A 14965-nucleotide genomic window follows, 5' to 3' on the forward strand; every position below is an offset into this window, starting at 1 on the left:
CTGAGTTGTTCTTGAACGTGAGCTCATCAGTATTTAGGGAAAGCTCAGGTATAACTAAGAGCTTTAACATATATTTTTTCCCCTAAGCTAAGAAGTACAACATATTTCAACTAATAAAGAGCTTTTACTACGAGCAGGTATTGGCACCACTTACCATCGTTCACACAGTTGCAAAATCCACACTGATACCTCCTTCCTCCTTCAATGAACTGCATAAATGGGCACATGTAGGCTTTGCACCTGTTGCATCTGACTGGTCCATTCTCTCCATGATTTACCAAATAAAGGGGAGTCTATAAGAAGCAAGTAAAATGAAGAGATAGGTGGGTACAGGATTTCAAGGTACTTGAGAAATACTATGGAATAATTTTAATTTGAAAAGTCTTCCAATGACATTCATTAAGAAACTCTTAACTCTTGGTGTTCACCAGGAGAGTAAAGATGTCTCTCTTGATACCTTCTGAATTCAAAGAAATACCCAAACAAAAATTAATTTGAATTTTTATCTCATTAATAAGGACATATGTATATATGCGTATTTATGTATATGTGCATATATATGTATTTATCTGTACATGTGTGAAGGCAGAGAGAAAATATAATGATGGCAATAATATTTAATAAAGCATATGTTAAAAATGTCCTGGACACCTTATATCACATATTTTGCTAAGTTTGTTCATTGATTACAAATAAAGAAAATGAATTGGGTCTGATTTCAAAAGCTCTAGTTTGGATAGAGCTCTAGTTTGTTTAGATAAGTTCCATCAAAGAATACAAAATGTTTCTTCAAAAATGAAACTCTCCGAAGAAATATACAATAATGTTCACTTTAAGGCAAGGACCCTGATTCTGCCTCTTCTGTTTCTTTATCCCATGACAAAACGTACTCTCAAAGTCGCTGGTCATGCTTTGCCAGGACTGAAAAAATAAATATTTCAATTGCTTCTTCCTCATAAGCATGAATAGAAACCATTTTACAGCTTGAAAGTGAAAAAGCTCAGCATTAGAGTCTGCCTTGTTTCTCAACTCTTTTGGCTTTCAGAATAAAACCACAAAGATTCTTCTTGCTTTTATAAATCTCCCTTAAAGATAACATTTCTAGAAAAGCTTGAGAATTACAGGGTTTGGCATGTTAACAAAGTTTTTCTTAAAAAAAAAAAAAAGAAGATGTAAATAAAGCAGACTGCTTTTTAATGGAGACCTGAAGAGGAGGAAGGTGGTGGATGAGACAGGGTCAGAAGGCCATTTTCTACTCAACTTAGAAAACTGAGATTTACTGTTTGTCCTTGTCCAGATGTTCAATGTGAAAACCAATCCACTGCTGAGGTTTCAGAAATGAGCTGTGAGATCTCATAACAGAAAAAACAACAACAACAACAGGTTTGAAGAAGGGGCGCCTGGATGGCTCAGTCAGTTAAGCGTCTGCCTTTGGATGAGGTCATGATCCCTGGACTCTGGGATTGAGTCCTATATTGGGCTCCCTGCTCAGTGGGGAGCCTGCTTCTCCCCCTCCCTCAGCCTGCCGCTCCTCCTGCTTGTGCTCTCTCTGTCAAATAAATAAGATCTTAAAAACAAAAAACAGGTTTAGTATAATACATAAAAGAATCAGGAGAGGGTCTTAAAAAAAAAAATTCAGGATTAGTCCCCACTGCCTCTGCACTGCCCTCTCCCCCTCCTCTTGCCTCAAGGAAGGCAGAAAATAGATTGGACTTCTCATATAGGATCTCTTCTGATCCCTAACATGGGCATAGCTCTGGTGCCCCACTGGTAGGATTATGACAGGGATTAAATGAGGGATCCATGTGTGGTACTGAGCACTGTGCCTGGCACAAAATTATTGGGTAAAAGGTAACTGTTGCTATCATAACTATATAGAACCACCTTTCTTCTCTCAAAATCACTGAGCTCAGGAGAGAGTGTACTTAACGGCAGATTACAGTTTGATAAGTTTAAGATAGGCTTGAGTTTCTACAGGCATTTGTTTATATAAAGATTTTGATTAGCTAACTTGTTACTGTAAACTGCCACTGTTAAAATGATCTAGAAGTGAGGATATCTACCTTCCAGAAAATTCTGATATAATCTAAAGGATATAATCTAACGGTTAAAGCCGAGAGCCACAGAAGGTTTTAAAAACCCTCCCCAGGAATTTGACTTAAATGTATACATATTCAAATACAGACACATACAATACTTTTTAATACAAACTCTGTGTTTGAGAGGCAAAAAATGACAAGTGTCTGTCCTCTTTAGCTGGTCATAATAACAAATCTGAAGGGACAAAAGGAAAGCAAACACAAAGATACAGGTCCCAACCAGAAATTCTCAGGATAGTGAATGGAGAATTAGAGTAAGAAGTGAAAGTAACAAAAATGTTAATAATAAGATGGCTTTTTCTGGATCAAAACTCCAATTATCAGTCATGCCTTTGTTGCTGTTCAGCTTTACCTCTGAGATCAGAAGATACTTTGAAGAATTAAACCAGGAAGAAGGTCAGCAATTTGCCTGCACTCCAGCCAACTTTACTTGTCTCATCCTTTTATTTTGAGAGTTCAAAGACTATAATCAATTCCCTGAGAGACTTTAGAAATATGATGCCATTATTTGCCAAAGCAGAGGTAATACGAGGAAAATTAGCCTTATTTTTACTGATATGATTTACCCAAAGGCAGGCCCAACCTAAAATTACTGTGAAACTGTCGGCAACTGACACCTGAGCATTCAAGTCCTGGCAGATTCAAACTTGCAGAATCAAAAACAAATGTCTAGTAGTAAACTGGAGTCGTGTAGTGACTGAATATAGGCTGTTAAATACACTTACATTTTTTCTATTTTCAGTCTTTTGGAAACTGGATGATGGATAGATAAGTAAGGTCTTCAGACAATTGAGGTGACAGTAAAGAATGTTAAAAGCTTTTTAACTGTTTACATTTTCTTTTGGGGCAACAGGACAAGGGTTCCTAAATTACACTGCCTTATTTCATCTCTCTCAGGCCATGTTGAAAACTATCAAACTATCAGAGATTTTCTTTGCTCTCTCCAGATTTCTGCTTATCTGCTCTACAGTAGTCTGCATGAGCTCATAAATAGCTAATCTTATTCTTCTTCTGAGTTCAGCTTTAGTGTATACAGCTTTTTAAAAAAAAATCAAATTACTTCCCCTAAAAAATCTCTAAGGTTTTTTTTTTTTTCCTTCACGAAGGACATTATATCACTAACATTTTCAGATTCTATAATTTTGTTTATAAATTGCTTTAATCTTTTGGCTTCTAGTATATTCCTGTCTGCTCTTTCTTTTCTGTTCTTCTCGTACATGGAAAAAGTGAAAGGATGGAGAGACTGGCTCTAAAAACCTCATCCGGCTATTCTTGGCTCTGGTCCTGTGTAGCATGAGTTTATACAACACGGAAGTGATGTGGAAACTGAGGAAGGAAGAGGAAGAATAATAGTTGAATCTTTTGCTTGCAGTTTTGGATTACAGGGCTATGCTTGTCCTTTACCGGTACTAATTTTAATTAAGATGCTTTAATTGAATAAAATGTCTCTTTTTTGTGCATGTATAATACCATGCTCCACACTGGGCCACAAGAAAGAATATAACTCACTGAGAAATGAGGTTCAGTGTTGAAATGATGTAAGTGATTTAAAAAAAAAAAAAAAAAAACTTTTGGGTTAATTTTCCAAGTAAAAGGAGTAGACAACAAGATGTATCAATCAATAACTCCTTGGTACTATGACTACAATTTTTAAATTTTTCTTATATTAATATATTATCAGTTTCCCAACTATTCCTGCCATTCTCTCAGGGAACTTTAACATTTATTTGTTCAGTAGGTGCTGAGTATATTATGTGCCTTGGTGGGGCATTCAATCTGTCAGGATAGAAAAGACATTAAATAAATAGGCATGCAAATACGCAATTAACAGAGTAAGGTAGGAATAGAAAGAATTCTATTTATATATAAAAGTTACGAAATAATCATTAATAAAAGTTCTCTTTAGCTGAAAAGGCAATGTTAAACAATTCGGATTGTATCCCAAAAGCAAAAATAGATACTCAAGGAAAATGAAGTACAATGCAGAAAGATCCCAAGTGAAGAACTGTTAAGATTTGTAGCCTATATGCTCTGTTTTGGATCTATATAGCTAAGAAAAGTCTGAATACACAGGTCTTGCTAGTTTCTCTTTTAGATGAAAGATGAATACCAGCAAGCACCTCAATATTAAAAGCTGATTATAACTAAACCAGGACAACTAAAGAAAATATGAGGGTTTTTTGTAGCACAGATCCAGTAGATGGCACTGTGCAACTAAAAATTAAAACTATATAATTTACTCAGTAGGTAATAAAATACTTAAGATAATTATGCCACATTCATTTATGTAACTCTAATAACATTTAACTAAACTTATGTCAGCTATTACTGTCACAAAATTAAGAAACCTATACTTCACTTGAAAAAAAAATTAAATAATGGTTTAAAATATCCTGGATGAAACAAAATTAAACATGAAATACAGGCTACCTTAAGTATAAATTATATGGAAATTACAGAATTTGTCAAAATTACTGAAGCTAATAGCCAAGAAAAATTTAATTCTAAGTTTCTAATCCCCTGACTTTTCCTTGACTATACATGGGAAAATAAGTAGCCCCAAAGTACAGTGGGCAACCTAAAGATGACCTGGAAAGAGAGTGGCCCGAGGAAGCAAATGCCCCCATGGCCAGTGTCCACTTCCTACTTGTCACATTCGCATTAAAGGCCAAAATAACAAAGCAAAGTTAGTGAAGCTCGCATCATGGTGCTCAGCAGTACACTGTGATGGAGAAATTCTTTTTTTTTTTAGATTTTTATTTATCTTAGAGAGAGAGAGGTAGAGTGCACACACCTGAGTGTAGTGGGGGGAGAGGCAGAGAGAGAATCCCAGGCAGATTCCTGCTGAGCACAGCCAACTCGGCCAACGTGAGGCTCGATCTCATGACCATGAGATTACGACCTGAGCCAAAACCAAGAGTCGGACACTTAACCAACTGTGCTACCCAGGCTCCCCAAGAAATTATTTTCTAAAGCAAACATCTACCTTCCTGTTGGAACATCAAATCACAGGCAGGAGTGCGGATGAAGGGAGGAACAGGATAGAGGGGCTAAATCCGAGAGTTCGGTAACACCTTGACTTAGGAAGGTTACACTTGCCCATATCCAAGATATTGCTGGGCGGAAACCGTCTCACATTGCCCCGCTACCTGCCTCCTTATTTTTCAGCACCAGAGTTCTAAGTAAGAGTTCTAGAAGTTCTAATACATGCACACAAATTCTATAACTACCTACTTCCCCCACCTTTTAATACTTGTTTACTAATTTTGAAAAAATACATATTTTCCTTTTTAAAATAAACTTCTCTTCCCTGTTTTCTCCCTTTATGTCCTTCAATAGAAGGGTCAAAGAAAGTAATCAGTCTCCTGGACTATACAGTTGTCCCAACATGACCAACAGTCTACTTCACTTAGTGCCCGAAGGAAATACCTCAGCTACATAGTTAATGGTAAGGGAGAGAAATTTTTGCTTATGTGGGTCCTAAATCAGGTCAAAAGTTTTAAAGTAAGATGACCTGTGGAAATGTAAAACAGTCTTCCAGCTTGATAAAGAGCCACATTCAACATCAGTTATAGTCCTCAGTAAATCACTAATAAATAGGTATCTTTAGCAACAACAGTTTCATACTGTTAAATGTATTTTGGCATGCAGCTACTTCTTGGGATTGAAGTACTGCTTATTTTTTGATTCTATATCAAGAAGAGGTCAGTTGATATAACTTGGATTAATTGGGGGGATGTAAGTAGAAGCATGGAAATGGTATGTGAAAAGATAATCCAGAACCTGTGATGAACAACTACCCTTTAAAAATGTTAAACATTCAGACTATTAGGCACGATGGAAGGCAAGCAGGGTTAGATTCCAGAGGATTATGCCCAGAAGCTAGAATGAAAAGAGAGTCTGTATCAAGTGCACTCATTAAAGACATTTCCATAGGAAAGAGGAATAAGAAGCAGCTTGTATGTGTTTTCTATTTTTAGTCTTGCCATATATGACATTCGGTCAGCCTACATGGAAAGAAAGGGAACAGGGCAATAGGCTACTTACTGTACACACATTTTCTAAACAGCAGTTGTGCTGTTTGACTTTTTAAAATAACAAATACAGGATGAAAGAATATATTCTGAATGCCTTTTAAAAATGTTTTGCATTTTCTGAAAAGAAACAGAGCCTGATGATAAAAACATTCAATGCATTGTAATAATTCTAAGCATATACTTATACTTCCTAAGGATGTTTTTAGTTGGCCTTTGTAAATCTAAAACTTTGTGTTTTCATATTTCCAGAAAAGTATCCTCTTGTTAGAGTGCACCTCAAAGATTATTTTCAGCTTTTTTCTCTTCAACATCACTGTTAGCCTATTTATTCTTACAGCTATCTTAGAGCTTACATTGGATTTGAAGATCTTTTTAATTTGGATATGGGCCCTTTCCATGGGGGGGGGGGTGTTTTGTATTGTTTTGTGCAACCAGTATGGAAAATTCTGAAAAATTTTACTGATTCAAACCTATAGGTAAGATCATAACTATTATCTAGTATTATTTGTAGTTTAAAATGCTTTCAAATATATAAAAAATATCAATTTGATGTTGAGATACTAACATCTTTGAGAGTAGGCATTACCATCCGTGGGTTCAGAAAAAATGGAAGGTCAGTGATGAAAAGTGACTTGTCCAATAAATTGCAGAGATGCAGCTTGAATTCTCATTCATTTACTCCACCTATTTGCTTTCTCTGTGTTATAGATACAGAAACTGCTTTGCAGATTGCTCCTATAGAAAAGCCTACAGTTTCAAAGAAAGGCATCATTACTCGTGGTCTATGATTTGAACCAAGCCCTCAGTGCTCCCTGGTAACTATTAAATGTCCCCTGTCATTTCTCTTCCTCTCTCTCTATAGGAGCTACTTTATACCTTTTCAGCCTCCAAATAAGCTCTCTTTCCACCTCCCTTAGCAGATCATTTTGCCTTCTTGTTCAAAAAGAAAATAGAAGCAGAGAGGAACTCTCTTGACTTTCCTCCACTAATTTGCCAGTATCTACTTAATATTTTCCTTTCTCTCCCTCTCCTATTACAAGGGAAGGGGTATCCCTTTCTCCTCCTGACTTGGCAGAGACCTTGTCTAAACTGGAACCAAGTCTCAAACTGGCCCCTGAGGACTGGCTTAGACATTTCAGCTGTATGTTCCCATATCATCTTGTGCCTGACAGCACTCATCATACTGCTTTACTTTTCAATATCACTAGTAAATTCTCAGATCCATGACTCACAAGTCTAACGTGTTTATTGTTGTATTTCCTAGAGCACAACATCTGAGAGAGTAGGGAGTCAACAGTTTTTGAATGAACAAACAAAGTATCTATCAGGTACTCACAAATACACTACCGTAATTTCACGGCAGCTCATGATAGGTGCTTAAGCCAAAGGCACTAATAAAAGAAGAAATCACTTATGGTTAGCGGGGTGGGGTGGTCAATAAAAAAGCTTCTTTCAAGGAAGAGATGAGCAATTATGAGGAGTTATATTTTCACTGACTGACAGAGAAAGACAATTCTAATCAATAAGAATAGTGTAACACAGGAGGAAAAGCTGGGGTATGTTGGTAGCTAGTGGGCAAGTAGCCTAAATCAGCTGAGATGAAGGGAGATAAAGAGGAAAGCTGGACTGATTCTGTGGAGAGCGTTCAAAGCCAGGTACGTCCCGAATGGCCATGTTTAAGACATACATGTGCATGCGTGTGCGTGCATACACATACACACACACACACACACAAGTCAGTTGTTATACTACATGGTAACAATTCTGACAGAAGATAGTTAAGAGATTTCACCATTCAGTAAATAAATGATGTCTTTAGAAAAACAGTACATTTGGCATAGGTTTTGAAGCCTGCTTATAAATTAGTGAATTCTACATGTTTCACAATTAACATGAGAGATTTCTAGAATTTATTTCATCATCTATATTTTATTAAATTCATAAAACTCTAAAAAACTCAAAAGATGTTTGAATATTTTAGTTCTAATTTTTAAAGTAAATTTTCTAAGGGTGTGGGGGGGGAAGAGTGGGAGGGGGAGACAGAGAATTCCAAGCAGGCTCCACGCCCAGCACAGAGCCCAATGAGGGGCCCAATCTTAAGATCCTGAGATCCTGACTTGAACCAAAATCAAGAGTTGGACACTTAACCAATTGAGCCACCCAGGGATCCCAAAGTAAATTTCTAACTTAAAAAAAAAAAAAAAATTCACTCCTTATTACTATATGTAAGCTTTGGATTCACCATGGATCCCAGGGCCTTAATTATAGAATAAATCCTCAAAAAATATTTGTTTAATGAGTGATAAGGAGGGAGAGACAGAAGAAGAGAAAAACGGGTTTGAAAGAAGTCTGAAAAACATCAAAATAAAAAATAAAGGAAGTCATGTTTAAACTTGAGGATATGTACCAGTTCTTCTATCACAACAGATTACATCTGGATATGATAAACCCTAATATGCTAAGTTCATCCCAAAATATGCACAAATAGGAGACTCTTTTCCTGCAGTAGCCAAAAGTATCTTAAAGCAAACACAGTTGTAACCCTTCTACCCAGGGCCTCCAATGCCAGGAGGGCTTTTTAGTGGAAAAGTCAAGTCAGACCATATGCTAAAGTCTAAGGAAGGGCTGCTTCTGTTAAGAGGGCATCCAGAGTTTCAAAGGAGAAAATAAATATCGGAGTAGAGCCCATCATAGTTATCAGTTTTCCTAAACAGCAGTCCTAGTTCATGACTAGATTATAAATGGTAGGTAATGGTCCTAAAGCAAAAAAGGTCAGTTTAGATTAGGTATGCTGATGCAGTTTTTCAAGTTACAGGTATATTTGCAAAGATTAGCATCACTTTTTTTGCTGGAACAGATACTGGAAACTTTTGAGTAAGACACTCCTTCTCAAGGAGCTATGATATTTAGAAATTCTATAGTTGAGAGATATTTTCCCACATTTCTTTTAAACCTTGATCTATTATAGTTTATCTTTTATCCCTAAGGGAGAATTATATTTTGTTGTCTAATTATAGGCCACTTGCAGAAGGCATATTTGCTATAAGAATGCCCAGAGGATGGGGCGCCTGGGTGGCTCAGTCGTTAAGTGTCTGCCTTCAGCTCGGGTCATGATCCCAGAGTCCTGGGATGGACCCCGCATTGGGCTCCCTGCTCAGCACGGAGCCTGCTTCTCCCTCTCCCACTCCCCCTGCTTGTGTTCCCTCTCTCACTGTGTCTCTGTCAAATAAATAAATAAAATATTAAAAAAAAAAAGAATGCAGAGGGTGAAAATATATTTTAGACTTAAAAACCCTATGAACTGTTTCTTCTATACCAAAATAATTGGCAGTTTTCTGTTCCTCAAAGGAAAGCTGTAAAATACTACACTTTAAAGATGAAAGTGTTAAAAATAATAAGTCTAGGGGCACACTCCCTTTGGCAGAATTATAAATTAACCAGTCTTCCCTCCATTTATCTCACTTCTTTATATGGCCATGAAAACACCTTCAAAACATTTTCCTTTATGCATGAGTCAAGTCTTTATTTATTTATTTTTCTTTTAATTCAAGTTAGTTAACTTATAGTGTGGTATTGGTTTCAGGAGTAGAATTTAGTGATTCATCACATACATATAACACCCAGTGCTCATCCTAACAAGTGCCTTCCTTAATGCCCATCACCCATTTAACCCATCTACCCACCCATCTCCCTCCAGTCACCCTCAGTTTGTTCTCTATAGTTAAGAGCCTCTTATGGTTTGCCTTCCTCTCTGTTTTTATCTCATTTTATCTTTCCTTCCTTTCCCCTATGTTCATCTGTTTTGTTTCTTAAATTCCACATATGAGTGAAATCATATATTCGTCTTTCTCTGACTGACATATTTCACTTAGCATAATACACTCTGGTTCCATCCACGTTGTTGCAAATGGCAAGATTTCATTCTTTTTGACTGCCCAAGTAATATTCCATTGTACATATATACCTCATTTTCTTTATCCATTCTTCAGTCAATGGACATTTGGGCTCTTTCCATAATTTGGCTATTATTGATAGCACATGTGCCCCTTTGAATCAGCATTTTTGTATCCTTTGGATAAATACCTAGTAGTGCAATTGCTGGGTCGTAGGGTAGTTTTATTTTTAACTTTTCTTTGACATAACAGGAAAGAATATCCAATGGGAAAAAAGTTTCAACAAATGGTGTTGGGAAAACTGGATGGTGACATGCAGAAGAATGAAAGTGGACCACTTTCTTACACCATACACAAAAATAAATTCAAAATGGATAAAAGACCTAAATGTAAGACAGGAAAAAACCATCAAAATCCTAGAGGAGAACACAGGCAGCAACCTCTTTGACCTCGACCACAGTAACTTCTTACTAGATACGTCTCCCAAGGCAAGGGAAACAAAAGCAAAAATGAACTATTGGGACCTCACCAAGGTAAAAGCTTCTGCATAGAGAAGGAAACAATCAACAAAACAAAAAGGCAGCTGATGGAATGGGAGAAGATATTTGCAAATGATATATCAGATAAAGGGTTTGTATCCAAAATCTATAAATAACTTTATTGAACTCAACACCCAAAAAAACCAAATAATCCAGTTAAGAAATGGGCAGAAGATATGAATAGACACTTTTCCAAAGACATCCAGATGGATAACAGACACATGAAAAGATGCTCAACATCACTCATCATCAGGGAAATACAAATCAAAACTACAATGAGATACCACCTCACACCAGTCAGAATGGCTAAAGTCAACGACACAAAAACAACAGATGTTGGTGAGGATGTGGAGAAAGGGGAACCCTTTTGCATTGTTGGTGGGAATGCAAAGTGGTGGAGCCACTCTGGAAAACAGTATGGAGGTTCCTCAAAAAGTTAAAAAAAAAAAAAAAAAAGAGTCAAGCCTTCATTTAAATGACACCTTCTCAATCAGGCTTACTGCACTACGCTACTTAATCTGAAACCTGCCATCTACCCCCCACCCCAAGCAGTCTTCATCTCCCTAACCCTGCTCTGTTTTTTCTTTCCTCCACATATTACATCATTTACTCAGTATGAGGTCCATTGTCTTGTCTCTCTCCATTAAAATGTAAGCTCCATGAGGGTAGACAAAGATCTTTATCTGTTTTGTTCACTGACATGGATCAAGTACCAAGAACAGTAAGTGGCGCATATTGGGTGAACAATAAATATCTGTTGAATCAAATCCTTGTTGGAATAAGTTAGAATAAATAATCATTTATGCAGTCCAATCTGCTGTCAATGTAAATATTGCTTAGTTACTATCCCTGGCGGACAGCCACATATACTGGCTAGACCACTTCCACGTGATACGGCAAATCATCCTTTGTGAGTTAACTTGATTTGGGCAAATAGCCGAAAGCCATTTGGAGGAAAGACTTGAAAATAGGATTAAAAAAAAAGTTGAGAAAAGATTTTTCACTTAAAAATGAATGTGACCAATTCAAAAGCATCTGGAGAAATAAATACATCTATATATGTATTATATATCATTAATAAGTTGCAAGGAGAGGAAACATGACTGCTTAATTTATCAAATAATAAAAACTGATGAATATAGGCTAATACACATTTTCTATAACTTTTCTTTAAGAAAGGAGAAATGTAAAAAAAAAAAGAGGAGAAATATAGACAAAATTTTATGTTTGGAGTATTTAGATAAGAGTTTTTCAAAACTTTTAAAACTGTAGCAGAAAGGGAGTATGGAACATAGTAAACCAAAAGAAACTTAGATTTCAACCCCATGTTAAAATACTTCAATTTACCTCAGTAGTTCAGTTTCGGATTAAGAAAAGTGATTTCTGGTGGATGAGTTCCATGATAGCTATACACACCAGATTTTACAATTTTGGCTCTTCTGTTTTACCTGTATTTTGCAGAAATATTTTTCCTGAAAGTCAATGAGCTCTTATTTTCCCAAACAATGAATAACATTTTAAAGATTTTAATCTTTTCTTTACATGTCTCATATATCCCCCCTCTTTCCCACTCTCTCATAAATATATACACATACAAAGAGTATATATCTTCACATTTACAGTGAGATAATATTGAAAGAAACAAACATTTGGGGGGAGGGGATAAAATTGAAACCTAAGCTAAACTTAGGAAGAATTTCACTGTCCAGGAAATCCTTTAGGCAACAGTTATCCTAGTCAGCACAGGTGTTTTTGTCTGCCAGCAATACTAAAAGCAAGGATAATTTCCAGTGAGTATCCAAATGGTGATTTTTCATAAGAACACATGTGTAGGAAAGAAAATACTTTCTTTGATATAGAACATGGAGATGCAAGCAAATGTCAGATGCCTAGATAGAGATGACTCCAAAATGCAAGTCCTAGCTTTAGCTTGGTTCCTAGAGAGTCAGTTCCTCTTTTATTCACTTTGTAACTCATTCGGTTACAAATACAACATTTACATACAAAACAGATGCTCAATAAATGTTTAAGCATTATCGATCTCTATTCTGAAACTTTAATCAAATTACTTGGCTCCAAAATTCTAATTTACTTCCATATATAAATGATACTGAGTAATGAAAATATCGTACTAAATATTTATTTAGGGGGCGCCTGGGTGGCTCAGTTGTTGGGCGTCTGCCTTAGGCTCAGGTCATGATCCCAGGGTCCTGGGATCGAGTCCTGCATCGGGCTCCCTGCTCCACAGGGAGCCTGCTTCTCCCTCTGCCTCTGCCTCTCTGTCTCTCATGAATAAATAAAATCTTCAAAAAAATAAAATAAAAATGTAAATGAGCAACTAACTCTTTCCACTTACATATGAAAATAAATGTGGAGTCTATATCAATTTCCTCCTTCTTAGGTAAGACGTGTAGCTAGAATCACTGAAGGTATATGATAACATCCCTCTTAAATGTATACATTTCAAGTAGGCTTAAATTACTGTAGTTCATATTTCTCCTCTTTGTATACAGTACACTCCCCAAATCATGATTGCTGAGTTAAAATTTTCCATGGATGAATTTCATGTTGTGTAGCAAATAATCATAATAATAATGATAAAGATGATAACAAGAGTAACTATCATTCCTTACACCAGCTTATTATTTTTAAGCAACTATCAGGTAAGTAGAGTTATCATAATTTTTATTTATGAGAGAAATGAGGCCCTAAAATTTAGTTAACTACTTTCAAGGTCACACTACCAGAAGTGGTAGAATTAATCTGTATACCTAACTTCATGTGACTCCAAAATCCTTGCTTACTTTACTCATAATTATGCTCAACTACTGACAAAGAATCACTTCAAACTCCTGACAAAGAATCACTTCAAAAATCACTTGTGCTTCAGAGAAACTTGGGTGTCATTTTCAGACATGAAAGGTTTGCATAATGTTTTTTCCCTCTCCCTTCTTTCCTACTCTCCTTCCCTCCTTTCTTCTCAAAATAGGATTTTCTTTTTCTTTTTTTTTTTTTTTTTTGCTTTTAATCAGTGGAATGCCTAGTAAGCTTTCAAATATAAAACTTTAAAATATTTTATTCTCTCATACTTGATCACTAAGAAGATATCAACCGCATACATTTTAAGCCCTCGTATTACCTAAATATCCATAAAATTTGAGTAAAGTTAGAACCATGAAGCAAGGCATAAATAGTGTATTTCACTGATTCTAAAATCTCCTCAATTATAAGAGATATAAAAGCTTCCAACTGAACAGGACACAATGCTAAGAAGTCATTGTTCATAAGAGATATTCCTGTTTTAGAAATGTTAAAATGTGAGAAAATGTGGGCCTTAGAATTGATGAAAATGATAGCAAGAGGCTCTAAAATATTTCCTCTCCAAGGTGGCCCCTCACGAATGCCCAGTGTTCCACGTCCATTGAGACTGGTCTTGGCTCCTATGTTATGGATGCCACACACTCAATCAGCAGGCATGGAAAGTCATAAAACTCACATTCACTGAAAATTAAGTCAAGGCAGAATGTTTTCTTCTTTCTTCTTATTTCTCCAAAAGGTATTCTCCAGTTAGCAAAAAAGATTTCCATGAATAATTTGGTGATTGAGAAAATAAGCTTGGTGCATTTATCTTCTACACTGTAACTTAAAATAGAATTCTAATAACCTTTGCCCTGACAAATGTGACTCTCTCTGTATGTCTGCTATAACACCATTCTAAAAAGGGACAACATTCTGTTCTTCAGCTGCCAAACTTTTTCATAGCACTATATAAACAGTGACAAAAATCGTTAAGGGATAAGATTCAGTTTCTAAAGTAACTTTATATATTAAAGTATTTTAAATGTTATATTCATAATTCTATTTCTATTTAAGTACATGTATTTTATTTTTCCAAGTTTTTATGTTAATACCTTCTAAATGCATTACAGGCAGACAACCTCAGATTATAATGCACATATTAAAAATAGATTCAGGCTCTTGAAGCTTTCATTTCAGAATAATTTAAGTTATAAGTTTTCTTAAAGTTTTTTAAAGGACACAATATTATGTCATAATCAATTTCATTTCAGGGCATGTTTTTCACTAAAGCTAGCTAAATTTGGGCTCTATGTAAAAAATGCATAGTCTCACAATCTTCATGGGCTTTTTAAGTGAATAATACACTCCAGATTTCTTTTATTAAAAATGTAATATAGACAAAACTGCTTTGGGTTGGGTTGTGCAATCTGTTCACAGGAATTTCTAATAACATATAGGATGTGTGATAAATTCATGGTAATCCACGCTGAACGCACAACAGAGTGGAAAAGAAGGGTAGACCCCAGCAGCCTTCTAGATCTATAGGACATCAGAGCCAGAGTTCTCCCTCTTGGGAATAAAGGCCCAAGGTCACAATA

At 36.0% G+C, this 14965-nt stretch overlaps 1 protein-coding gene across 2 annotated transcripts in view; it reads right to left on the reverse strand.

The window, feature by feature from the left end:
* SEC24D (SEC24 homolog D, COPII coat complex component) overlaps nt 1-14965 on the reverse strand; it is a 99370-nt gene that overhangs the window by 46060 nt on the left and 38345 nt on the right. For both annotated transcript variants that reach the window (XM_035030331.1, XM_035030332.1), the window contains exon 9: nt 155-293. In XM_035030331.1, the coding sequence (XP_034886222.1) occupies nt 155-293 (139 nt within the window). The remainder of the gene's footprint in view (nt 1-154; nt 294-14965) is intronic.

Source organism: Mirounga leonina, unplaced genomic scaffold (genome assembly GCF_011800145.1).
Source record: "Mirounga leonina isolate KUSES-001 unplaced genomic scaffold, KU_Mleo_1.0 Mir_357, whole genome shotgun sequence".
Classification (NCBI taxonomy): domain Eukaryota; kingdom Metazoa; phylum Chordata; class Mammalia; order Carnivora; family Phocidae; genus Mirounga; species Mirounga leonina.